General features: G+C 37.5%; 1 protein-coding gene across 3 annotated transcripts in view; it reads right to left on the bottom strand.

The window, feature by feature from the left end:
- The window catches only part of RBMS1 (RNA binding motif single stranded interacting protein 1), a 148,174-nt gene that overhangs the window by 2,708 nt on the left and 117,873 nt on the right, over positions 1-27,593 (bottom strand). For 2 of the 3 annotated variants that reach the window (XM_082055373.1, XM_082055375.1), the window contains exons 5-13: positions 22,837-22,994; positions 19,748-19,827; positions 10,882-10,997; positions 9,964-10,013; positions 9,778-9,871; positions 6,486-6,536; positions 4,221-4,331; positions 3,473-3,553; positions 2,248-2,332 (exon numbers count right to left, since the gene is read on the bottom strand). In XM_082055373.1, coding sequence (XP_081911499.1) covers positions 2,255-2,332; positions 3,473-3,553; positions 4,221-4,331; positions 6,486-6,536; positions 9,778-9,871; positions 9,964-10,013; positions 10,882-10,997; positions 19,748-19,827; positions 22,837-22,994 — 819 coding nt within the window. In that variant the 3' untranslated portion in view covers positions 2,248-2,254. The remainder of the gene's footprint in view (positions 1-2,247; positions 2,333-3,472; positions 3,554-4,220; positions 4,332-6,485; positions 6,537-9,777; positions 9,872-9,963; positions 10,014-10,881; positions 10,998-19,747; positions 19,828-22,836; positions 22,995-27,593) is intronic. The other variant, XM_082055374.1, reaches the window with a different exon arrangement.

The following is a 27,593-nucleotide window of genomic DNA, read 5'->3' as shown; positions in this document are numbered from 1 at the left end:
GCCCTTCCCAGGAGAAAGCTCTGCCAGGACACAACCCCAGCTGCATTTTCCCCTCCCTCCAATACCTGCTCAGCTATTTCTCTAGGCAAGACGAAGTCTGGTATTTTAAGGTTTGTACATTTATAAGCACATATACAATTATAACAGGTTTTTTTCAAGAGTCTTTGACTATTTTCACATAGTAGCAACTTCTTTAAAAGAAGCTACAGAGTCATTAAATGTAGCCATTAAAAGAAAGATGCTGTGTATTTCTCATTGTCTGCATCCACTTGTGCAAGTGTGCTAGTTGTCATTTAGCCCTTACTTACAGCAATAAGCGTACTAACTTTAAACAGGACATGCCCAAAAATGCTGCATGTGCATTGAGAAAGTAGTTTCAATTTGACAACAGTAACAAAAGCACAACAATGAAGAGACTGCAGTGTTCCCTGTATTTAGGGCAAGAAATGACTGCCAATTCCCTCCCCTTCACCTGTCTGAAAAATGGCAAGTACTAGCATGTTCCAGGGACAGAAATACCAAATGCCATACTCTGAGGCTGAAATCAGCTGAGTAATATTAACTGTCCTCACGCGCCCACTGCCATTGCTGACAGATTTCACTGGCTCCTACTGCATATAAATACAGGTAACGGTACTTCTCTGAAGAATAAAGTACATGGAGGATTGGCTTACAGCAAACGCACAGGGTTGCTCAAAGAGCTCCATGTTCTACACAGAGTCATCGTGTCTCAAATGGCAACATATCTCATCCCTTCAGGAGACCAAAGGCTGCTCCTCCTGCCTGGCCCCAGCCCCTGGGAAGACACTGACAGCCTGGGAGAGGGAGGCAGGAGGAGAGACACGCAGGATTGCACTTCACTGTCTGCCACAGATCTCTCTTGGTAAGGAGGTTGTACATGCCCGCAGGGAAGACTTAAGGCAAAACAAATAATTCCTTGAAAGCAGTTAACACCAGCCAATAGACTTGGTATATGAAACGTGCAGGGGACATGACTCCAACACCAGGAGATGGCTAACGAGAAGAGCCTGTGCTTTGCTTTCTCCCTGCCCTGGACGTGGCTTTCTCCAGATGCCGGCATTTGGCCAGACTACAATAATAAACACAGGTCATACATTGCGCTATGCAGACTGTGCCATCTGTTGAATGTATGAAGTTTCCTCATTGGTTTGTTTCTATCTTTACATTTTTGAACATATAAGAAATTCTTATGCCAGTAATGGGAATGAGAGCAGCATTCTCAAATAACACAGCTGACCGGCAAAATGTGTGTCCTGTTAGATCTGTACATTTTTGGGGGAATATCACCAATTGGAAGTTCCTCACACATAACTGATTATGATTTTTGAGTATTCAATAAATGCCATGAGAGCTGTAGAAAACTCTTCTCTAGCACACCATTGCACCTGAACAGAATTTTTCAGTATGAGGTCTTACAAAATTGGATTTGAAAAGTAATGTAGTCAAGTTGCCTGGTTTACAAAGCCCTCAGAAAAAGATGCGTTGAGGAAAAACTAAATTTCAGAATTTTAAAACATGGAGGATGAAGAAGGGGTGGTTAGTGCAAACAATATTTTCAGGATGGCAATCTACAGAAAGCAAAAATTTCGCATGGAAGGAGTTTGGATAAAGCTAATGGCTGGTTAGTAAAGCAAGGCCATGCAGGCAAAACCAGAGGAAACCTAGAGCACAAAAGTATTGGAGCCAAGCTATTACATGGATTAAAAACCGTCAAAATTCTGGACCAAACTGCTTTGTCCCCAGAATAAAGGATGAGCAAGGAAGCCTTGGTCAGCAAGGATTTCCACCAGACCCTTCCCCGGACCCGGCCTATGGTCTGTAAATCAGTCACCAAGGTGCATGTATTGCAGAACTAGAGCATATTACACGTATAAATACAGTTCCCTTTAGTGTTGTGATTCTAGTATTTTTGCACCAGTTAATTTTTATTCTTGTACACGGTACGCTGCCAAGATGAACAAATTAAAATACAAAATAATCCAGTTATGCTATAGAGAAGTTATTAAAACACTATTACTCATAATTCATTAACTCACTTCTGGAACCTGTGCTTCCTTTCCTGGCTTCTAACTCTGGCCAAGTTCAATTTAACTTCACTGCCTATCCCCAGATACTATCAGTGTTAGTTATATGATACTAAAAAAAAATCTCAATACAGAGAACTATAAGTTATGAAACAAAATATCTTTGAATTCATATCTTTCATGTGACATGATGAGCCCCTACCTCACAGTTACTTATTTTGCTGATACGTATACGGAGAATGGTCACTGGACGTCTCTACTGCAACCTGTTGTTGACCACTGGCTTCCTGCAAATAAAATGGAAGACATGAGACACAAAATCAGGCAGCATTATCTGCAAACTGTATTTCTATGTGACTCATGCAACTAACAGTCTTCAAATTTAAAGTCTTTCAAATATTTCTCAAGGGGGGTACTCCAAATTGGAGGTGATAACTTTGCACTGATTTACATTTCAGTAAATAAATTATATCATTGTGCAAACCTTGTACTTCTCCAGCTGCTTTGATGATAATTAAAAAAACCTTTGACATCATAGAAACAAATACATACAGGAAACAAATAACTGCTAGTATATTTTCTATCTGCAAATGTAAAAGAGCACTCTGTCGCTCTCCATTTGAGAGGCATCAAAGAGAATGAGATCTACTTACCACATGTGCAAACACTATTGCTTTGAGCACCATGGTGTGATTGGAACTAGGCACACAGTGCAACCACCTCATTACCAAAAGTCTTTCTCTGACCCACACAGGCAAATGCATAAAATGAACCAAACAAGTTCTGGACATTCTGGACAAATAGACTTTGAACTGACATGTTTTTTTCTTACAGGATCTGTAAGAGTCTGTCTAGCTCTCATTCTGAATACAAGAGCCGCAGCATACCTTGTCTAGCTCTTCTGTTAAAGAAGTACTGGCCTATAAAAGGCTGCAAGGTAAGGCAAAATAATAGACAAACTACTGCGTACTATTTAGTTACACCCTTCAACTGGACTTGCAGAGGGTTTTATTAGGCAAATATGCAAGGTGTCCTGAGAGGTAAAATCAGGATTCTTAGCAAAAAGTTACAATCATGGTCTGTTGGCAGAGAAGTTTGCTCACACTAAAACTAAACGAAAGGTCAAAACGACAATAATCCCCCTGCTTTGCTCCTGTTGAAAGTTGTGTTTCACAAAACACAAAGTTCATCTCAGCTATGCTCGTAAGGAAGACTGCTCGAAGTACTGTACTGCTACTAGTACAGGTCATTGTTTTAATGCTAGTGATATTCATTGAGAATAATGACACTTTATACACAGTTTTAATATACATTCTCTTCACAGTACATTCACAGTTACCATGTTAAAGGGTAGCTTTCCTAGGAAAACCAAAATCTAGTATCATATCCATGCCTCTTAACTCTGGTCTTTTATAAAATATACTGACCTCAACAGGAACCGCTGCTGTCTGGACATGTGTATATTGGGGTATGTAGGCTCCTTGCATAGCTGTTGTGGCTGGCATGTACTAGAAAGACAGATCATTAAATTGAGTCGAAGCCCAATCGAAATTTAAGAGTATTCAAAATACCTATCATGGTATCGTTTAATAGATACTGACTGCTTCCCTAAAGCAATATCCATGAGAGAAAGACTTTTCTGTCTGAAATCAACAGTCTTTTCAGAAAAATGAGATACCAGTTTTGAGAAGATTCAAATTTAAACTTCAAAGAATAGGTAAAGGACTTTTCCTTCTCTGTTAATCCTGATAATCATATTTTCTTTTTTAAAATCTATCTGCTCAGAAAAGAAGGGACTTTCAGTTCAGAAGCTAGCCTGCATCTCTTCTTCTGGTGTAGCTTCTGTTACACACTTTTTGTTACTTTCTGCAACTCTGATTTGAAGAGCAAAACCAACTATTTTTTCTTTTTCGCTACAACTCTGGAGTTCCTGGGTTCATTTCATTTGCTTTGATCTATTTTATTTATTCCTTTCCAATTTCTGAGCTGCTAATAGAATGAATAAAAACTGTTGAATATGATTAAATAATGGAGACAGTTCTTAGTATTTTATGGGATGAAAGACTACTTAAAGAATTCTTTTTTTCCTACTTGCAAGCTGCACATGCATATCGTGATCTACCCACAGTTTTTTCTACTTGTGTAAATGGTATTTTGTATTAAATTGCTACATACTGTTCCAGTACTGCCTAATGAAAGATGACTCATCTGCTGTGTCAGAGGGCTTATCATCGATGCAGGCTGTAGTGACATGGTGTGGTCCATGGAGGGAGTCAGTACAGCACCCTATTAAAACAGAGAAGGAAAGAAAGAAAAAAAGAAAAAAAGAAAGAAAGAAATGGTTGTGGCAACACTCAGATTTTAATCACATTTTTGATTTGAGAGTCTAAGTACGGGCTGTCCTTTCAAAGGGATATACCACCAGAACTCTCCTTAATCCCAGACACTGACTCAGGACGCAGGTCTGGGGCATTCTGAATATTCTACTTGAGCAGACGCGTTGTGCACAGTTTGGTAATGGGGGAAGAAAAGCATTGACTCCCTATTGAACATGTAACTGATGTACGATGCACTTGAGACAGCTGCTGAAAACACTTTGTAAAAGATGAGTTTAACCAGATGCTAACTTTAAAGTAAACATTTGCACACATTATCAGGTATTGATTCACTCAGCTTAACCTTTGGAATTTCAGGCTTTAGGAAGAAACAGTTGTCTTCTCTTTAGGAAAGGAGGCTTTGGTGGAACATTTGTGTTAGGGGAATTCTACTTGTCACATGCAACGTTCACACACAAGACAGCTGCCCTAACTAATGGCTGGTTTCATTAGCACACAGACACATTTTAGAAGAGTGAGATAGCAATGCTGTGTAAAAGACTGATTCTTTGTCTAAACACTAGCTACTGTGATGATCTTTCTTTCAGTCCTGTACCAATTTGTTAGCATCATAAAAAGTATACATATTATTTTTAAACACTTGAGATTGCTAAATATGGAGGGCAGACTCGTAAGTTTTTCAGAGTTATCTGAAATGGAGGTTTATCAACAAATTTCATTTACCAATCATGTTTTACAAAAGCACATTTCCAAATATTTTGCATGACTTATGCTTACAAAAGTGTTGATTAAAATTGGTGGAAGCTCAAAACTAACAGAAATAATTGCAGTGTACTGAAAGCCAGTGTTTTGAATCAATAACTAATCCTTAAAATGAAAAAAACCTACAGAGTATAGCTGGAAAAACAACCATGTGATCAGTGTAGATGAAATGAGTCACAGGCACATCAAACACTAAAAGAATTTCCTGTCTGTAGACTGCAGGCTTCTCTGCAAAGCAAATGAGCAAGACAGCACCAGCCTTTGCACAGGCCAAAACTGAACTTAAATCAGAAATTCAGATCTCTGTTTTCAACTGTGAAATCTCATCTTGCATACCTGTAAAACTAATATGCCTTACAGCATTGTAACATCATAATTTGTGCCTTTCACAGCACAATTTGCAAGATTTTTTTATGAAAATATGTGTTGGTAGAAAGAAAAGTTATAAACCAGTTGTGAGTGTGTGTTTAATGTCAAAAATCACAAATACAACAACAATTAAGTGTGTGAGAGGGTGCTCTGGTTCAGCATCACCTTCTCTGCACGCACAAGAAGAAAAGGTCCTGCCAAGAAGATTTACATTCTATAATCTGCATTCCATAATCTGCATGTTAATTAAAGTCAAGACAATATCCCTTCTATATCTGGAAACAGACTTGTTTGTTAACTACAGGAGTGCATACATTAAAGTGCCTGTTATTATTTGTAATGCTCATCTCAAAAAAGTAAGTCTTAGATCTAATGGTACTTAATTGGCAAAGGACATAGATAAGAAGCAAAATATCATGGGAGAGTATAGATTAGCATGCCTGACAGTCTGCTACAGATGCCACAACCAAAAGTATAGGGAGACCAGCATTACTCATGAGCAGTGAAGCCAGAACAAGCTATGCAGGTTTTCTCAAGTGAGTGCCCATAATGTCCTTTGTATCACTACATCTATCTGTCTCACAAGTTATCCAGTCTGGGCTATTTACTCTAGACCCATTCTAAAACCTTGGATCTTCAATTCCAGCTCCTCATAGGTAAACAGTATGTAAAACATTGGGGTTTGCAAAGTACCTTTCATATACATTTAAAAAAAAAAAGTTTCTTCAGGTTGTTGATTTGGTAACTCTTATTGTCCTCATCACCTCGATACCCTGAAGGCAACTTTCTTATTTTCCTAATAAAATGAAGCCCCAATTCAGGTTACTATCTTTCTCTTTTCATTTTGATCCATGATTTAATAATTATGTAATTGTCAAAAATCTGGAAGCAACTGGCCAGAAATTGATTCCTGTTGTTTAAAGTATGTAAAGTGTTTCTACAATCAGTAACACAGAGAAGTATAAAAACTTACTGGGTGCTGCATTATGTATGGTTGAGGCTGCATCCAAGAAGGACTCTGAACCTAGAACAAAATCAATAATTTATTTTTCATTTTAGTAATTCTTTTTCCTGAATACTCCGAGATATAGTAATAATTTAATAAATCATGTTACCAAGCCCCATCCCTTATTTATTTACTTTTTAATGCAATTAGTCACACTGTGCAGAAACACTGATATCTATGAAAAATGTATTTATTGTACCTGCAAATCAGAAACAAGATTTGAATACAACATACCACATACACCTTTCAGAACAGTAAACTACGTTCAGGTCTCAGAAACGTTATCAAGTACACTGCAAGAGTCCAAATAGATGCATGAAAGACTTACGCTGTACTGAAAAATGAGGTGCCTTCGGTGTTTGAAATTGCTTTGGGGAAAAGTAATTGGGATCTCAGAAGGCACAGCATAATTTGCCTTCTAGTGTGATCAGAATAAAAAAAAAAATTGGATTTTCACAAGGGTAAAAGAAACTAGGAATTCTGCTGGAATCTTGTTCCAGGAACAAAGAGAACATTTAGGAGACTTGTTCTTCTCCAAGACACTGTGGTTATTCCCAAAGCACAAAAAGAGGAGAAGGTTCTGATGAGCAATCCTGCTCTAGCATGTTTTTTCTCCTAAAACACTGACTACCCAAATAGTTAATTGAGGCAGGATGCATAACTTTGCATGACAAGGTAAACTAAAAAGATTAAACAGTAAACTAATGAGTTGCACGGTTATCTTAGTTGAAAAGAGCTAGTTACAACAGCTCGTTGAAAAAGTATGCTGCAAGAAATATTAAAAGTAAGAATGGAAACGTTTCATTCCCACCTCCTGTAGGTGTGTAGCATAAGGCAGGATTCTGACCTGCACTGCACATGCAGAACTGACTCGACATGGCTGCTCGGCATTTAAAAACCCTTCAACACCTCTACCATCATTCCCAGAGTCTTGTAAACAGAACAGACACTCTTGAAAACAATTCAGGTGAGGTATTTTCTGCAAGATGGCAACATTTCTTCCCTCTGTTTGATACTGGCTCTCAAGTCAGAGTAATTACCTTTTTTTCCTTTTTTTTTTTTTTTTTCTTCTAACCAGAAGAAGAGCAAACAGGAGTTCAAAAATTGAAAGCACTTCAACCCTCCCTTTCCTCAAGCAAAAGCTTAGTGGCAAAAATACTGGCAAGCCTTGACTAAAGCTTTCGTTAATCTACTCATACCATGATAGTAACTGGCTCAGTACTGTCATTTGGGTATGTACGAGTGGCAGAAACAAACTCTACCCAAAACTTTATTGAATTTGTTTGCCTTTAACAATAATAAATCATGCTCTCATGATACGTCTGTTGTGTAGATGACAGAACGCTGCAGGTTTCAGTGAGAAGGGATCAGTAATGAAGATGTGACTAATGCTCAAATTGTGAAACTCTTCTGGCCAAGAACCTCCTTCCTCCCCAGTACAGAATACTTGAATTTAATTTTCAGTTCCTATTACCGTGGCACTTTAAGCATAATGATGTTATTAACTTCATCCACAATAATTTAAACCCCATGCCATGTATGTTGAAATATTGGTAACAACATTTTTGGACACATACAGTACTGTGGTCCAGTATAAACCCATACAGTATAAACCCAGAAAAGCAATACTATATTCCCAAGAAGTATGTTTCCATGCCAACTTCCAACTTTTATTTGGATTCTGAATATCTGACAGTCTTACATTGACAAATCATTTATAATTTAATAAAGAACAGCAGCTAATTCTACTGGAATATTTTTCTGGGTAAGAACTTGCTGTAATTTTTGAGATATTGCTGTACAAAGCAGAGAGATTCAACACACTGAAAAATACAGTCCTAGCACTGTCTGCCGAAAGAACACTGGGTTGCGTAAGTCACCTCAGGAATTACTACAAAATTAATCCAGCTGCTCTTTACCCCAGAGTACACCCTCCTAAATAATGCTTCGCTCACACAGGAAGGTATTAGAAGTCCAAACTAATATTAGACAATTCTTCCTCATTCTTCTCACCTCAAATGGCAGGGTACATGCAAATTTCTGCAAGGGAATACTAACCAAATCGCCCACAGTGCCTCTCTTACCCTTCTACAGGCTTTCTACATAGCCTTCTATACACCCACGGTAAGCTAGAAAACTCAGCACATCTCTCCCACTAAAGAGCAAACAGCCTCTTCTTCCCCTGACACATAGAGGTAAGAATTTTTCAAATGTAATTAGTTTCTGTTATTTATTACCTGAATCACTGATGTTCACTTCGTCTATGCGTTAAACAATAAAATGCCAAAACAGTTGATCATTTAGCTTACACTAGGATAATTGGCATGTCTCAAGTAGTAATTACAGAGCTTTTATCTGAGACTGTCATACTAGTTGCATTAAATGCAAGTTGCTTGTAAACTGAAACGTACGATGCCCTAGAATTGAACATTCCTAAGAGATTTACACCCAAGTACAACAACTGTTCCATATCATTTCTCAGCATGTTGAATTCTTTGTCAACATCTCTTAGAGGGGACTCAAGGTGGCAACTATCAAAATTCCTTTTCAAGAAGCTTTGGACTGGGCTCTCAGAACAAAAACTGTGCATGACTAATGTTTTAATTTATTGTTCAAAAGAAAGTAACTTTTAGGTTAGAAACACAGTTCTAGACTAATAAATGCTTTACTCCCAATATGAAAACACTGCATTTGAATGTTAACGAAATTTGAACTCCAAACTCTTTTTCAAATTTCCTTCTCTAATGTCAAGCAAGTTTCTGTACCTTTTGTAGTACAACTATGTAACACATTATTTTGGGGTTTTTTTGTTTGTGGTTTTGTTTGTTTGTTTGTTTCACTGAATAAACCTGGAGGAAAGCCCAAAAAGCATGGAGAAACGTATCTGAAACAGAATGTAACTAAATCAAAAAGGTTTTAAATAACGGATTAAAGATATATTACTGACATTTAAAGAACTTCACCAAGAGAAAATGAAAAATCATACATGAAATATAGAAGTGGCTACAAATACCTTAACCACCAGCACAAGTTAGAGACTTTGTTTTGCAAGACACCAGGTATCTCATTAAATTGCTGTGCTTCCTGAAACAAACACACTTTCAGTTTTTAAGGCCTTCATTGTCATGCTGTACAGCACAAAGGAGCCACTTGATTAAAATTAAGTATTATTGAAGAGTTCATAAAACCAGGTGTTGCAACTGATAAATAAACATAAGCTACAATGAACCATTTCAACTACTAAGTTCTAAATACAAACCTGGTATGTGGAAACCGGAGAAGCAATATACGGCGTAATAGATGTCTGAGTGATCATTCTGTTTGCTGTAATACTGTAGGGTGATGGATAAAATCTAGAAAATGCAGAAATATTTATTAAATGCCAGTTCTGTGTATCTTTCACAATGCAATCATTTTTTTCTTAGTGTGGCATTACTTAACATACCCATTTTGTAAAGCAGCTGTGGTTGGATCATACGTGAGTGTCATTCCAGCCTTTAAAAAAACAAACGTGGAAAGAAAGAGTTGACAAAACTCATTTTGATTGGAAGTTATTTCTCTTACTCTTCCTTTAGTTGTATTATTTTAACTGAAAACTTGCATTGAAATAGTTCATTGTTGTAAGTTAGAAAAAGGTTAATTGCCAGAAGTAATTATCTAGTGAAGAGAGTCAGCCATGTTGGCTATGAATACAAGTTTCCAAGTTCCCAGCATGAGAAACAAAATGCAATCTATGAAACACGTGGCTAAGAGAATGTGTGTGTTAGAGAGGCAGGGCACGAAGATGATTATGTTAGGGTGTTGCCTACAATATATTAACTGTAAGAATGAATGGGGAGTGCTGTTCTTCAGAAGATTCATTTGAATTTTCTTGTCTCATATAAATGAGGTGTCTAGGCTTGCTAACCACAGTAAGCCTATGAAACTATTATCTTGAACATTAAAGTTAAAAAACCTGTGACTAAAAATATTAATGCTGCACCGCATTGGTATCCTATTTTAATTTTATGAAAGTAATGTGCATTTCAGTGCTCCATAAATCAAAGGATTATTTACTACATGTAAATACAGTTATGTTTCAGGTAGTTCTAGAATACGAGACATCTCTCAGGCATTTTCCTGACCAAGCTGACGGAGATTTTATTGTTCACTTTAGCAAGGTAGGATTTAGTGTTTCGCATTTTGCCTTTTTCCTCTTAAGAAAGATAGAGTTAAGTATTTCATAGAGTTGCAAACTGTCAGGTAAGAGCTGCCTGCACAATTTTAGTATGGCAAAGAGCCAAGCCAAGAAGTCTCAATGCCTGTCATTTTCTTAAGTATTCATTATTGCACACCCACACTAAAGCTTGAAGGGAGGACTTACAAGTCTCACCTCGCCTTCTCTGTGCCACGCTCTTCCGTTCTGTATATATTTATTCTGATTCTGTCTCTTTTTCTGTCCTCCATCAGCAAACTTGCACAATAAAGGTTCTGCAGGAACTGAGAAGAAAGAAGGAATATTAGTTGAAGTAGTGTTCATACCCAGGTGGTCAGCGCTCCACACGAGGTATGCGTTTTAAGTTACATTGCCAGTATGACAGCTAAAATAATATGGACTCATCCTACAGCATCAATGACTGTTCTGTGTAGCACAAAGATTGCTGCCACGCACAAACAGAGCATTTGGAATGCCTTTTATCTTTGATTTTAAACTACTGCTCTAAAACCTGTTGGAAAGAAACATTGTTTGTATATCCTGAGTATATGTCTGTTATTCTGGGGATAAATGAGAACTGCCATCTGAATTCTGAGCTCTGCGTCTTAGGAGGTCCACCTAATGGGGGTGGAGAATAAATCTGGCAAAGATCTTGAATATATTCCCCCCGCTCCTTGGAGGTTTCAGTAATGTTCCAGAACTGAAACCACCCTGCTCATCCAGAATAGCCAGAAGAGCTGGCACAGAGCCTACATTTTCTCCAACTGGTGGCAGGGTGGAGTGGGCACCTTCATCTCCTGCCACCTTGCACTGATATTGTTCATTCCCTTTTAATCCCTGCTCTATAAAGAGCATACAATGCAAACAGAAATTCTTTAAGATTTTTTTCTTTTCATACTGTCATGAAATGGTATCGCTATACTTTGGGTTTTATTTAACTTTTTTTTTTGCATAACATAATCCTGACCATGGCTTCAATTTTTAATGTCAAAATGGAAGAGATGAAAAAGAAGAGTTTTCACAGTATTCTTTCCCTGTTACCAGCTTAAACTACAATAGTTTCCAAGTACCTACGGCTGAAGCACAGCTCTGCTACATCACACCACACCCTCCCTAATCACAGGGTGGAAGCACTGCTATGACTTGGATGCGAACACTTCTCTGCCAATAATTCCTGACGCATGAGCTGTCTAAGCTTTACCGTGACACTCCTCCAGTCCTCCTCTGTCTGGAAACACCTTCATGAGACACGGATGGATCTGAAAACACGCAAGATTCCAAATGCAGAGCAAACACATGGGGTGGGATGGCTACCCACAAAAAACACCCCATAAAACAACCTCAAGAAAAATTTTAGCCTCTCTGTATCATGCAATATCTATTAGTCCAACCATGGCCAATCCTGATGTCTCCTTCACACAGGCTGCATTTATTGGTATCCTACCATTGGTATGGAAGACGTCAGAGACTTACAACCTGGCAAAGAGTCTGACTTTCAAAACTCTGGCACAAAACTAGCACTAATGGCCAAGTCAACCCTGGATGGCATTCCTAAAACACGAGCTCTGGTTCTACAGGGAGAATATCCACTTCCTACATGATACATCTTTTGACAGCCTTCTCTAGAAAAGATGGAGGGACTGGGAGACAGAAATGGTTAGTGCTTCCCTGTCTCATCCCCAACATTGACCCCACATCCATCAGAGGCTCCTACAAGTGCGCTGTTGTTGAGCAGTCAAATAACTTCAATATTAGAGACCCAGACTTTAGTATTAAACATGACGACTGAATTGATTTTAAAAGTGTTGTCTTACAGAGAATGGTAATTAAAATACTACAATCATAAACTAGTGAAAGGTTAGGCTAATGACACTGGAAAAAGTAGTGGAGAGCTATGGACAGTGGAGTAAATGCACAGTAACAGAAACCCTGAAGAGGCAGAAACTTGAGAACATAATCTTCAAAATCTTGCATTTCTGAGGGGATTTCTGGCATTTCCAGAACTGAGTTTTGCTTTGGGCTCTTCTATCATGAGAAGCAACTTCTGTCTCGGCACATTTGGGGCAAAACAGTTCTACGTCAATACCCTGATGGCTAATTTCATGTTACTTTATAAAAGCCAGATTCCAATAACCTTGGTCATATCACATAGCATTTTAATCCACATCCAGTTCTGTTGAAAAAAGAGAAGATAATCTCAGAAGATGCTAAGTCAACATGGGTAAAATTGACAGGTTCTGGTCTGTAATTCTTCTGATTCTGATGTTACACAGTGAGGAAAAAAAAAAAAAATCCATCAGAAGGGGAGAGCTGAGATCCAACTACTGAATTTAACTGCCTTGAATGAGAAAAGTTCTTCCTCAAATTGAGTATCTCTGGCTACTTATAAATTATTCCAAGTCACCTGGTATTGTGGGAAGCATGTGTGACTTCCAAAATACACACTATAAATTTTTGGATTAAGTCAAAAGAAACTGGCATGAGAATGGCTTATAAAGACATCAGAAAATACCTAAAGACTTCTAGCCCTATGACTCTGTATTACAGCACTCACAGGTAGTAAATACTTTAAGCTGCATTATGCTTTCATTAAAAATCCTCACAGTGAATTGTATAGAACTTTTCTGAGAGCATTATTTGTGCTTACGTTTTTCATCTCTCAAGATTTTTTTTAAAGTCAGAGTAAACCTGTCCAACTCTTTGAATAAAATGTTCATAAAAATCTATTTTAAGAATATATATATTTTTTTCTTAGTAGATAACTGAAAACAGCTACATTTTAAAAGAAGAAACATTTTCTGTGGTGTCCTGGAAACACTTTCCTGACAAATTAAAGAGGAAGAAAAAATGGAACAAGTATTATCCACATGGATTGAATTTTGCATACATAATATCCAAAACCTGCAGCAATGAAAAACAATTTGAAAAGCATTAATTTGTGATTTGCCAGAAGTTCATGTTCCATCTTACTGAACACAGATCTGGACATGGGAATGCTTGTTTTTCTGACCTTCTAGCTTCTCTTGCTCCTCATTGTGCTCATAAATGAAGATGAATGCTGTGAAAGCTCCAACTCACATTAAAAAAAAATGAAGCAGACCATCTATTTAATACAGCCAACTGCTGTGAAAAGAGTCTATAGGATTTGCCTTCCCTGATTCCAGTTCAAGATCTGCATGCTGATAGTGAGGACTTCTGCAATTGAAAGCCAAAATGCAATTCCTGGCTGTTCTTTCATCCATCTGACCCAAATACTACCACATTCATTGCTTCAAGAACACAATGACTGATGGTCATCAGAGGGAGGGTAATGAGAAGGAGATCAGCCTTCATGGGAGCCAAGTATGATCTATTGATCCTCCTCCCACCAAAGAATGAACATAGCCCTTACTCATTCTAAATTAGACCTGAAATTTATTTCTTCAGCTTACCTTTCCTCATATTTTTCACAAATAACGTAAGATATTCTCTCTCTTGCACATATATGTATATATAAACAAAAAACACCAACAAGCCCAACAGACCAGTCAAGCATTCTTTCTTTGTGGTCCAGGAAGGAATCACAGAAACACAGAATTGTTAGGGCTGGAAGGGACCTCTGGAGATCATCTAGTCCAACCCAAGGAAGGAAGAGTCATTTTTATTGTTTAATTGCTGGGAAGTGTGCAGGCCTAGTGATGATGGGGATTATTAATCATTCAGTGACTTGTCTCTGTGTGCATGACAGAGAGCCACAGTACAAATATCTGGAGTTGCATTCATAGCTAAGACGTTGCCAACGTAAAGGGCTACAATTACAGGGGACTTACGCTTCTGCAGCTAAGACCTGATGTTTAAAATGCCCACTCTACAGACACTTAACACAAACCAACAGACACTCTCCATGGTTTGCAGGTGTCTGTTGGGCCACCGCTATGGAGGCATTCTGTAACCATGGGCTTTCCCATGCTCTAACAGCAGGTCAATGCTATAAAACCTGGCTGTGGGAAGCACTGACAATCTCCTCCTGCCCTGAAGCACTCTCCTCTAGAGCTAATGTTTTAACAGAAAACAAGATAGGAATGCAATATTAGTCCAGAGAGTAAATACTTGCTTGTTGTACACATGCTGTGCACATGTGTACATTAGAATTCAGTCTTCGTTTCTTTAGTGTCTACCCAAATACATACCAGTTGCTACTATAAATGCAAGAATAAAATTGATGTTCTTTTGCTGGACTTTATGTTTACACCCTTGACTTTACATGGCTGATTTTTTCAACAAACCCTGCTTTCCAATATTAAAAAATGCAACAAAATACTTTAAAAATACTATTCTTATAATCAGTTTTCAATTAAACTGCATCTTTTAGTGACTTTCATTTCATATTTTCTAGTGACAAAGCATAAGGGACTAATGAATTCTGACATTAAAACATAACTGTAACGATAGAGCAAGCCTGCAGAGCTAGAAACTTTTGCCAAAAGCTGTGGGAATCAAGAAGTTGTGCAACCGAAGATCTCAGTAACTTTATATGTTTAAAGAGAAATGAAATATATAGTCTTCACCATCCTAATCTTCACTTAAACACAGTGCTCTGAGTTACTTTTCTTTAATAATTTACACAGTTTAATAATTTGACACAGTATATTTGAAGTGGTTTTGAATAGTATTTTTCTTTTCTATTCCAATATTGCTTCTTAAAGCTAAGCAGTAATTACAAACTATGAGAATTACAGCAGTAAAATCTTCTAATCTTTGATCTAATGGGTAAAATCTTGGTTCCTTTGCCTATAGTGTGACAATCAGGAGCAACACCAGCACTGTGACCTCCGCATACCCTTTAGCAGTGGCTTTCAGAATGTGGTTCATGGATTATTTCTAAAGGACCTGTGAAAGATAACTACGAAATGTGAGTTTATGGTCAAATGGCTTAAATACACTATACAGAGATCTGCAGTGCTGGATACTTTGTAAAGGTAAGCAAATACAAAAAGCTTGAAAATGACAGCCAAGAGATAACTACTTCAAGGCTACATGTTCTCTCCTCTCCTGCACCAGAAAGATGTCAAAGATCAGAATCATTTCAAACAGCAGTGTCTACCATGCCTGGTGGATGCTCTGCCTAGTCTACAGTCAAGAGCAGAGGCAAGAGCAGGGCTCTCACAAATATCTTTGATTTCCTCCCTAGACCACAATCTGAGTGATCAATACCTTTACCCTGTGTGGGAAGACGAGGGTGGGTCATGGATAACCTCCAATTTTTGAGTCATCTCCGCAACCCACCATTCCTGAAGCAAAAATGGTACAGGCTGCTCAGCAAAAATGCCCTCTACCTTACATCCATTAAATCACCTAAGTGATTTTTCAGTAAAAGAAGTATCAAATAATCCCTAAAGCCTACACAACAGGCATAAAACTTTTTTAACTTTTAAACTTCTGTATTTTTCATTTTAAATGTAAGAGAGACAAACACTCAGATTTACATTTACCTTATGTATTCTACAGCACAACTGCTTTATGTAATTATTATTATGATTATTCTTATGTATTATCATGCTGCTGTGATAGGGAGGAGATAACTTTCATGATTTTGCCCAGCAGATCATTTCTGCAATAGTTATGGGTCCAACTCAAGACAAAAAGACAGTGATCATTAAGTATCATCTTTAGTGGGGGGAGGCTAAGTACACTGTTCTGTTCTCACTACTCATCTTCTGTGTCCTGGGTCCTTATACTAGTCTACTCTTTGTTTCCTCCAATTCATGTCATGAGGTTCACATTTCACAGGAGAACAGAAAAGTTTTACATATCACTTTATTCACTGGAAACAATAATACCTTAAAGAGAAAAGCAGAACTAAATGCAAAACTTATTTTAAGATTATAGCAAACATGTAATAAACATACAGTTGAGAAGAGAATGAAATACAAAAATCAAAGTCCTGAGATAAATGGACAGAAAGTCACAGTCCATGAAACAGAAAAAACTATCAAAATAACTTACATTGCAAAAGTACAAATCCCAACCAGAACAAATGGTGAAACTAATACACCACTCCTAGGAGTTATAGGATTATACCAACTCGCAGTGCATTTGAAATTGCCCTCTGAGCTAACCTTCCTTCTTGACCAACCTTCTTCTCGACTGAAGACATACAAGGACACACTAAATATTGAATATATTTAATTAAGTTAATATGGGGCAGGGTAATAAAGCCTGAATAACTTGTTATATCTGGGTTCAGCTTGCTCAGTATCATCAATGCCAAGTCACTCACTCAACTTTACAGTCAAGGCTTTTGTGACCGCCCTGTGGCAACCTTGCACCTCCCAGATTCAGAGGTTTTTCTGTTCTGCGTTCTCATGCTCCAGAGGTGGTTTCACCTATGCTTCCTAAAGCTGTGTTTAACCCATTCTTTCATTTAAACCCAAAGTTCGTTAAAATAACAAAGCTGCATTATGAAAGCATGTTTTTGTTGAACAGATGTTCTTCCTCCCACACCTATTTCATTACGGGCCTGTCTCTCCTACCCTCCTCATCCTGATAACAGTGTTTATATAGCCAGCTCCCTTTGCTGATTTTAGCCAAGTTTCTAGGACACAATGTTTTAATTTAAACATAGTTCCACTTCTACGATATTATTTCATGTGTGTATTTGAACTTGCTCTTCTATAACCCTAAAGGATGCTAATCTTTTCCAAAACATTTTCCTAACCTTTGTTTGTCCAACAGCTTTCCCAGTACATCCACTTTTCTCTGTGCAGGTGGTCTAAGACCATGGTTGCCCCATGACTGTGCCCCACTTTTTGGCATACTGCGCATATTATTATGCATCCTCTAATACGATTGCATTTTTAGACATGTGCTTGCTATGTGGTGAGGAGCTCCAGGAAGAATTTGAACTCCATAAAAACCTTTGCAAGGAGCAATACAATTCACAGCACCAGCAAGGAAAAGTAGAGTTGGGGCTGTACGCTGTACAACAAAATTGAGAGTCTTTAATAAACAAGTTTCTCACGACTCCCTCATGCACCTACTTGCTTGTCACATTTTAGCATCATGGAGGGTGTGACTCATCTCACTTAACTGACTTTCAGACATTTAGAGTTATCTATTTCTGAGATACCCTTTGTAACCACAAGGACAGCTGACAGCAAAGATACATCAGTCTCTGGAGGTGTGTGCTGCTTTACCTATTTCAGAGAGAGAGCCTCGACAACTTCTTTACCAGGTAAGCAGTAGAAGTGGAAGTCTGTGAGATTAATTATATTTTGAGATCCCTCTTTAGTATCCACCTTCTGACAATCACCAGTTCTTGGCAAATTTCTTGTCCCTAATTAATCACACTTTTCTGGTAAATGTTTTCCTCCATGCTGCAGAAATCATTCTTACAATTCTGTGCAGCAACTTTTTATTTCTATCTGGTTGAACCTGATCATACAAGGGTGCAACTCCAGCTTCAGCAGTGGCCCACCAGAGACAGAGCATGATTAGCAACAACATGCTTGACAGCTTGTTCATTGAGAAGAGGATAATGAAAGTGAAAATAAAAATGAGCAAACTAAAAAGCACTAATAGGAGGTTGTATTACAGTTGGGTTTTTTTGGTTGGCTGGGTTTTTTTACTCTCTCTAACTGAATAGAAACTCCTGTATGTTAATCTGAACTCCTGGTTTCTCCATACTTTTTACTCTTGATTATGTCCAAACTATAGCAGCACTATAAAACTAATGAGAGAGAGTGGATCAGAGCACAGTCAGCATTCAAACAAAATCATTCCATGATCTCCTTGCCCCTAAGGGGATTTTCCATCTCACAAAACACCGACTGCTAAATACATGAAATAGAAAAGTAAAAGTTACAGCCCCTATGTACAACAAAGTTTTAACTAAATAATCTCGGTAATCAATCTCAATGCAAACGGTCTGCAAAAGACAAGCTAGGGAAGTCAAAACCCTGTGTGACAGATTAGTGTTGGTGAAGGGAGTGGTTTCCTGTGCTCTGAAGCCACTTTCCATCCCTACTGCAGCACAGACTGCCACAAAATGGGGAAATCTTTCAGGGATAAGACATGTATGTAGTTTTACTAAACAAGAGGCATTCTTGTCTCTCTGACGAGGGCTGCTTTTCTCTTCCTCCGTGTCAGGGTCTGGCTGCAGAGAACATTTCCCCAGGGGGATAAAGGTGACTTCATGGAACTACACATCAACAATGTAATGTATAAAATTCCTACTTGGGATTCTCAATAAAATGGTTGCCAAAAGCTGCCTGCAATGTCAAGTATCCTTTATCGTCCTCTTTTCTTCCTGTTTCACTCTGATGCTCTGAACTTCCTTTCCTCATTTTTAAGTTTATGGAGTAATGCATTTTGTATCTTAGAAGTAATGCTGACAAAGCAGGCAAACTGATGAGGAACTTGTTGTGACAACAAAGTTGCACTATGTAGCCCCTCTGCATTTTGCCTTGCACAGTATTTCTAGAAGTAGCATTCTTCACTGATCTCCTTCCTTCTTCCTGAAGAACCTCAAAGCCTACTCTGACTTGGGAGTCAGAGCTCCCCAATCAATGAAAGTGCCTGGCATTAAGGCACTGCTGCAGAATCTATTTTTTTCTAATCAAATCCTTTTTTGAAAATTACTTCCAAAAAAATCATCAGCAGATGGCAAAAGTTGTCCATTTTTTGCCTCTCTCAAAGAAAAACTGTCCATGGCCAATCCGCCAAATTCTGTTCTGTTTTACATACAACACATATTTATCTCCTGACTTCAACTGGGATTATGTGGTATGTAAATTCATAGCTGGCTTAAGGCATCTTAGCTGCTTGTCTATCTGCTAGGAGAGAAAACTACTAGATTCCTAGAAAAGGTTTATAGTAGAAAAGGAATATATTGTGCTCCAAGTAAGCAAGTATTACAGTCATCCAACAAGACACAGTTTAATTTTTATAAGCCTGCCTCTGAATGAGAAGCCAGATACAACAGTCAGCATAACAGGCTTCCACTATGTAAGCAGTAACCCATTCATACATCTTGTTAGAAATACATGCAACGTACCAGAAACTCCTGCTGGTGTCTTTATAAATTTTCCATTAAAATGAGCAATCACTGCTTCGCATTTTTCTGTTGACTCCATCCTGAGAAAATAAAGAATAATTTACATAAATTAAACACTCATCCAGATTCCCATGTTTGTTATTTTTTTCAGCGTATTTCTTTTGTGGCTTGCTTTCCCATGTGTAAGCAATAGAGAGGATGTTTTCTAAGAAAACACAACTTCAGAAAGGTAAAATTAAACTTGGTTAACCTTTTACACACTCTCGAGGCCAGTGTTTGTGCCAAACTGCAAATACGATACCCTTATTTACTTAGAAATTAGGCAGAACACAGCTTGGACAGCTGTAGTACAAAGTACCTACACTGTCTTGAAGGAAGCAGAAAGACTGAGCCACAATTGTTCATAGCTGAATGTGTCTGTGATATACACAAATGCTAATGCCACTTCTGATAGAGGATTCTGAAGTGTCTGTACAGTTTGGGAGTAATAAACTCAAATATAAACATGCCTGGCTGCATGCCCCAAACTGCCTTTGCAGCTCTTAGCTTATACATATCGCACCAACTAAATCATATACCTGCCTCTTATTTAATTGTCCCCAAGTTCCCTTCAAAACAGGAACTAATAACAGAATAGCTGTCATGGCTACTGAGATCTTATCCAGCATCCTGAACAGGTTCATGCACTTGTGTTGTCAAAACCAGCCTTTATAGACTGGGGGACTGGTGGGCTGGTGTGAGTCTGGGAGCAGCTCTGGAGGTTGCAGCTCCATCCTTGGGGTGCAATGTGGGTGTGTTGGTCCTAATTGTCAGCTTGGACTAAGTTGGAATGGATGACCGAGACATGCAAGTACAACAAAATTTATTTTAAAATAAGAATATAGTTTGCAATATCTTTGGAAAGATGGTATTTGGATAATGTTGAACAGAGATTCTCTCTTTATTTGTTCATTAAGTTCACTAATTCAGATCCACAAATTAGGCGAATGGCCTCAGCAGCAAAGAAGTAATACTAAAAGTTATTAAGTCTTGGCACCTTTTTTAATTCTGATAACCTTTCTGCACAGGCCGACAAAATATAATAATTAACAACAAGCAAAATCATCAAAATGGCGGACTGAATAAGAAGTCTTCTTCATGGTTTGAAAAATATCTTCTAGAGAATTTCAGAAGTGCTGGATTGTTGGATCTGCATCAAAGAAATCTATTTTTTTTTCTCTCACGCAAAACAAAAAATATATTTTAGTCTCAGACTCAAGTCTGGACTTGATAAAATATATTATTCCTTATTAACCTAATAAAATGCTCCCAAAGGCAGGAAATGAAAATTTTTACTTAATGCCCACATGTTTCTTGGACAATTTTAACTTTAACTAATATTTATCCAAAAATGATCCAATACCTACCTTTCAGAACAGGAGAAATTGATTAGAGATGATAGCAACAGCTTAGTCTATAAATTATATATGATATATATGTATCTGAATAAAAAATAGGTATATAAAATCAACCTCATGTTTATCTGTACATATAAAACTTATAACATATAACACAGATAAATACTCTTAAAATATCCTCTTTTAATGTCTTCAATACATGTATTTTACATAGAATTCTAAAACTCTTCTGTCTATATCAGAGTAAAAGCATTCCTAAAATACCACTGATTCAAGGTAGAGTTGGTAAGCAAGTTTAGGGAGAAAAGACTAAATAAATTCATAATGTCAAATTAATTTTAGCATGGGCGTTACTAGATTGTGCCCTTCATAGTACCAAAAAGTGAAAGCTGCATTTAAGCAAGTATCAGTATTTTTCAAAATTAGTAAATATAACTTTTGGATATATATTGCTTTGTACGTCATCCAAAAACTCATACACACATTCTATGTATACTTGTATGGAGCTCACACTCAAACACCTATGCATATGCTTATATGAAAAAACATACAAGTGTATGAATGAAATAAAATCATCCAATTATACTTACACCAAAAACATTACAAATAATTGTTGATTTATTTAAAGGGGAGAGGAAGAAATTTTGGTAGAAACCACTATCATCGGACTGTGAACTACCCATAGCCAACTCACAGGGAAACCAATCCCTAAACATTTTGGCTTCAACAGGAGATACAATCAGTTCAGTTCTTCTTTTCTGTTCTTTTCTGCTATTTGTTCAAATACAGAGCTATTGTAATACTGGCTGTACATATGAATTCCTGGAAACTGACAGAGATTTTACAACATATTTTGAGCATGTCCATATTTTTGATTATAGAAATCTCAAATCTAAAGCCTCCAAATGTTGCCATACTAGGTTTAACGAGAAAAATATTGGAAAGGCATAGAAAAGGCTTTGATGAAGAGACGTCAGGACAAATAACTGAATTAACTAGAGAAAAAGCTTGGGAAGTATCTACTGCTTTACGGAAAATAGTTGGTCTTGTTGATGTGGGAGAGATATTTGGCCAAGCTGTCAAATATTTTAAGGTGAGATTTCCTGTAAGTGAATGAAAATATTTTCTTTCCCACATGACAACATATTAATGAGCCAGAAAATTCAAAGGGTGATGTTCAAAGGGCAGCAATAAGTCAATTTTCTCAAAGGAACTAATGAAGAAAAAGAAGAGAAGAAAAAAAAAAAAAAAGAAACAAAGAAAAGGGAGGGAGGAGGGGTTCTTCCTTATGGTCTCCTGTCTCAAATTCAAGCCTCAAAAGCCAGAAATGTCAGAGAAGTTTCTGTGAAGCACTGCATATCTCTTGCTTACTGGTTCAGGGATAGAGGAGAAAGGAGAAGTAGAGAGAAGAGGAGGAAATGGTGGACAGTGAAGTCCTATTCTAGATATAGTTGTCCAGTAAAAGCAGCAGATTCAGATTTAGCCATCTAAGTGAAATAAGACACAGCCATATTTGCTTTACAAAAAGTAGAATTAACAAAACCCTGCAGGTATCTCTATCTAGAGCTGCCTTTTCTTTAAAAGCTTGATCATTTTCAAGAACATCTACGTTTTCCTCCTACATCTGTCTTTTTAATTAAAAAAAAAAAAAAGGAATAGAAGTTGCCAGCATGGTGAATGCCACTGAAGTACCTTGCAAAGCCAACTCCACGGCTTGTCCCACTCGAGTCCCGCAGTATCCTCGTAGAGATAACCTGCCCAAATGGCTTCAGCATGTTCTCAAGCTCCTGCTCATCCATTGAAAGTGGCAAATTGGAAATGTATAGGTTAGTTGGATCTTGTTCTTGTTGCTGAAAGAGAATTAAAAACAATTGCTATTGCTCTTGTCACTGGAAAAACATTTTGAACATAAAATAACACAACAATTACATGTAACTACTGGTACAGATTTCTGCTTCTCAGGCCCCTTTCTAAAGCCTGCTCTTCCCTAGTATTTGTGACCTCCATCTTCTGTCATTGTACATAGCATTCCTGAGAAAAGTTCCCCTTCTCTTATTACTGCTGACAACAACATTTTTAAGTGGAGATAAAGGTGAATAATTGACCAGTTTATAGTGTGTATTACAACTTCATGTTTCAGATTTTTCTAGGGGAAAAAAAAAGCAAAAACAAAGTAAAGGAATCAGCAGACAAGGAAATACAGACTGGCAGAAAGAGCTAAAAAAATCCAGATGTAAATTAAAAAAAATAGTGGAATGACAGTTTGAAAATAATATGGGGAAAAAAGGAGACAATGCTTCTAAGAGTGTGCACAGTGCGAAAATATTACCACAAAAATAGGCTGATAGACACAGAAGTGAGTGGGACACTGTCTTCTTCTCTCACACATTAATGTTTTTTTGTTTTCATCAAACTTTTACATTATGCATTCAGACAACACTGAAGTCTTCCAAAATCTTTTTCTAGAAACAGACAAAATGACAGAGGGAGGCAGGCAGGGTATGAGTGATTAGGAGGAGATAAATGTAGTCACGTCTTTGCCATTCCCCTGACCTCAGGCTATCTACTTCATCTGATCTCTGGATTCCATTTCAAATAAACGTTTTTTGTTGAAATTGATCATTTCCAGTGTTTGTCTACAGATTTTTCCAGCTGTAGTTTGAAAGCATCTCTTGTATCCCTCCCATACTGCAAACTGCTGGCCACGCTCCGTGATGAAATACATTCTTAATCTACACAGATCTATATGACTTGGTCCTTATAGTTGTGCAAAGCCTCGACCTCGCCATTGCGGCTCCCTGTATGGATCTAAGTCTTAGCAGGATACATTATATTCAGCAGAACTTGTCTGAATGATACGATCTGAAACAAATACAATTTTGTTGGCATAGACCTCAACGTATTTTCATTCTGTACAGGAGGGCTAACAGATTTAGAGGGAAGTTTGAACCAAATCAGAAATCAAACAAACAAAATAGCAAACAAACAAAACCAAAACCCACAAAACCACCACCAACAAAATCCCCACCAAACCCCCCCAAACAAACAAACAAACGAACAAGAGATTATAGCTGTACAGGTGGTGATACCTTCTTACAAAGATTAGACATCAATTTGTCCTTAAGCTGCCCTTATATTAATAACATCTCTGTACCTTTGGTAGGATATTGCATAGTTAAATAATTAACTATCCTGGATATGACCCCTCAGTTGGGGTTGGTTTTCCCTAGGACAAAAAAATAAAAGGACTGGGGGCTGGGGAGGGAGGTCACGCCTTTCAGGCACAGAAATGAATTCTCATGTTCCAAAAACTAATGAAACTTAAAAATGGAGAAGCAAATTCTACGTTTATGGACCTTCACTATTTGCATTTTCATCCTGAGTCTCCCATTCATTTAGAAAGGGCTTTTAAATTTTCTGTAAAGGTTTTTGAGAAACCAGCATGAAAGAACCTACGAAAGGGAAATACGTTCCCATTACATTCACCTGATGTGCACACTACGGTACTAATATGATTGTAATTCCTAGCCCCACTGAAATTCCACATACCTTACAGAACAAAAACTTCTCCATGTGCCCAAGCGTTATCCTAGTCAGTCCCTTTATAGTCCATTAGAAACGGCACTGGACTATCAAGTATGTTTTACCTTGTGTTACCTAGCAGGAATATCCCCCCCTCCCAAAATAATGTTGAATCTATACAGCAGACAAAGAAGTTTGTGATTTACATTATCTTAGAGTGTCTGAATTCTCTTTCACATTAAAAATCAGAAGAAAGAAGACAAGAAAACGGATTCACTGAGAGGTCAGAGCTGACATTAATATTCATTACTGGGTATTGTTCAACCACGAGGGAAAACCAATGTTGAACTAGTTGTATATTTGACATACAGTTCAAATTTCCTCAGGTAGGAATGTGAGGAGATGACAGCTTTCACATTTTTAGAATTAGTTTGTTACTTAGATTGTATTAGCCAGCTTTGTTTTGCATCTTGAGATATGCAGGATTACTTCCTTCTTCAATGAACACTAGTAGCAAAAGCTTTCTAGGAGGTTTTAGCCATGGGCGTTACAAAATTGCATTTGTACCTATAGCGGAATTTCCTGAAACCGCAAATAGTATTTGAAAGGAAAAAAAATGAATTAAAAAAAAATTATTATAAGCTGTAAAATACATTGCACACAAATATCCTAGATCTTCCATAAATAACCTTTAAAAATATACAAGCTGGAAAATCAGACACTTTGCATATTTTCATCTAATTTCCTAATGTTTTTATTCTATAATAACAGAAAGTCTGAATTATATTATAAAAATGTTCTCATTAAAAAGCCTAACAGCATTTGGAAAGATAAAAAAGGGCCCATTTTGTTCACACTAATAAAAATGTAATTTACATGCAAAAAATAAATGCTTACATTCAAACATCTAATAGAGAAAGAAATTCAGTCAATTGCAAAATGTCAGAGCAATCTGTTTTATTCAGGTATCTGGAGAGATTACATTCCCCTTCTCTCAGCCTCCTACTGCAGCCTAGGGGGGTTACCACACTTTGGCATTATACAGTATTAAGGATGAGAGATCATGAGATTTCCTTGCCAAAAGGGACACAAAGACCTACTGCAATTAATGGTCACACATAAAGATCTTCCTCCATACACAGTGGGAAGCTTGATTCCTGTACCTATCCACCTATCAGGGAAAACTTCATGCCATAAAATCATGTAACAACATTGTTAGAGAAGGGAATGCTCAACTTTGAAAGAGTATTAGCAACTTCACCACTAACCCACATTGCAAATCCCTTTGGGATGGAGGAAAAAAAAAAACGTGCATCTGAGGAAACTGTTCTAAGGAAATTGCTTTCTCTGAACAGAAAGAATTTTGTGATGGAAAAAAATTACTTTCATCCCATGAAACAACCTGTATTTTGTACTAGTAACTAGACTAGACTGCGTTTTAGTCAGTGCGTGCTGAGAGGGTGACTGGAAAGGACTTAATTCTGCTTTCCTGACCCTTTCTCTGTGTCAGTCTATTACAGCCTGAATTCTCCCAGAGATTCAGTTATTTCTGCTTTTGATCCTTTGACAGGACATACCAACCACAGTGGAAAAATGGGAGTTTGAAACACTTCTACATATGTCCATAGCTAGGACCAGTAAAGATGGCAGACATGGGAGAGGAAGAGCAACATGAGGAACAGCAAACATGAGGATGTCACACTGAAATCCTGGAATACAAGCTGAAATTTCATTCATCTGTAATTCTCCCAGAACAAAATCGTTGAAATGCCAACAAACACATTCCACAGTGCACCAGCACTGAAGGTGCAGCCACCCTGGGGAGTGGCTGCACTTCAGCTATAAGGACAGATCATATAATCATCGAATACCTCAAGTCGGAAGGGACCCATGAATCATCACGTCCAACTAGCCCAGGATAGATTAATTTAATTAACTTCTTCACTTTGTAGTAAAAACAAAGATTGCCATTGGTTCTCAAAAGAACTCATTTACAATAGCAAGATAATACTAAAGCAAGTCTGAACTCTTTCCAGAGTGCATGTGGAATTTTATACAGTTTGGCAGCAGAAAAATTATACCTATTAATGTGCAAAACACTTCCTCTCCCCCTGTTAATTACTTAAGCCACTCTGCAAGCTTCTGTCATCTCCACAAGTCTACTAAACCTTAAAACAGCTATTTGGGTACTTTTTGGAAGATGGTAAGCAGCAAGTAATTTCCTTCCCCTTAGAGCACTACGGATTTCCAAGCTGACTTCCAAATGGCAACTGTGACTAGGACTCTGCATCCATCTTTATCCTGTCCTACACAAAAGGCATAGTACAAACAGATGTTTGCTTTTATACAAGGTTTTGACAGGGAAAATGGTTAAACAGTTAAAAATTCAGAAAGTTAGGAGAGAGAGAAACTTTTTAACTCATCCTTCTGTCTCTGTGGCAAACAGTAGTTTAATACATTAAGTTCTGTGACTCCCTTCCTTACCAAAACTTGTCTCACCACAGTTTAATTCACATGGTTATTAGAGTTCAGTTTCAGAAGAGAAAAATAATTCCTTTGATATAGAGGTTTATAATTTTTATACTAGAACTCAGCAAAAAAGTTAAACTGGCAAAAATATCTGCAAACATAACAACTCTGCTCAAATTTTGTCTATACACTGTAATCATTCCCAGTGCTTTCAAAGGTAGGGTTTTCTCCTGCACTTAAAATCCATGAAATCACATGAGCTGCTTTCACTTTAGCAATCTTAAATTTCTTTAAATTATTTGAACTATTTTATGGGAATGATCAAAAAGAATTACTGAAGTCAGTGGAAAGCTTCCTACTTCAGGCTAGCAAGCTAACATTAAAATATAAACCACTGAACCACCGAGATTTTTTTAAAAATTTTTTTTTTTTAATTCTACACGATTCAGGAAAACTGC

This window comes from Streptopelia decaocto, assembly GCF_964273445.1.
Source record: "Streptopelia decaocto genome assembly, chromosome: 6".
Lineage (NCBI taxonomy): Eukaryota > Metazoa > Chordata > Aves > Columbiformes > Columbidae > Streptopelia > Streptopelia decaocto.
This window is presented reverse-complemented; position numbering and strand designations above follow the sequence as displayed.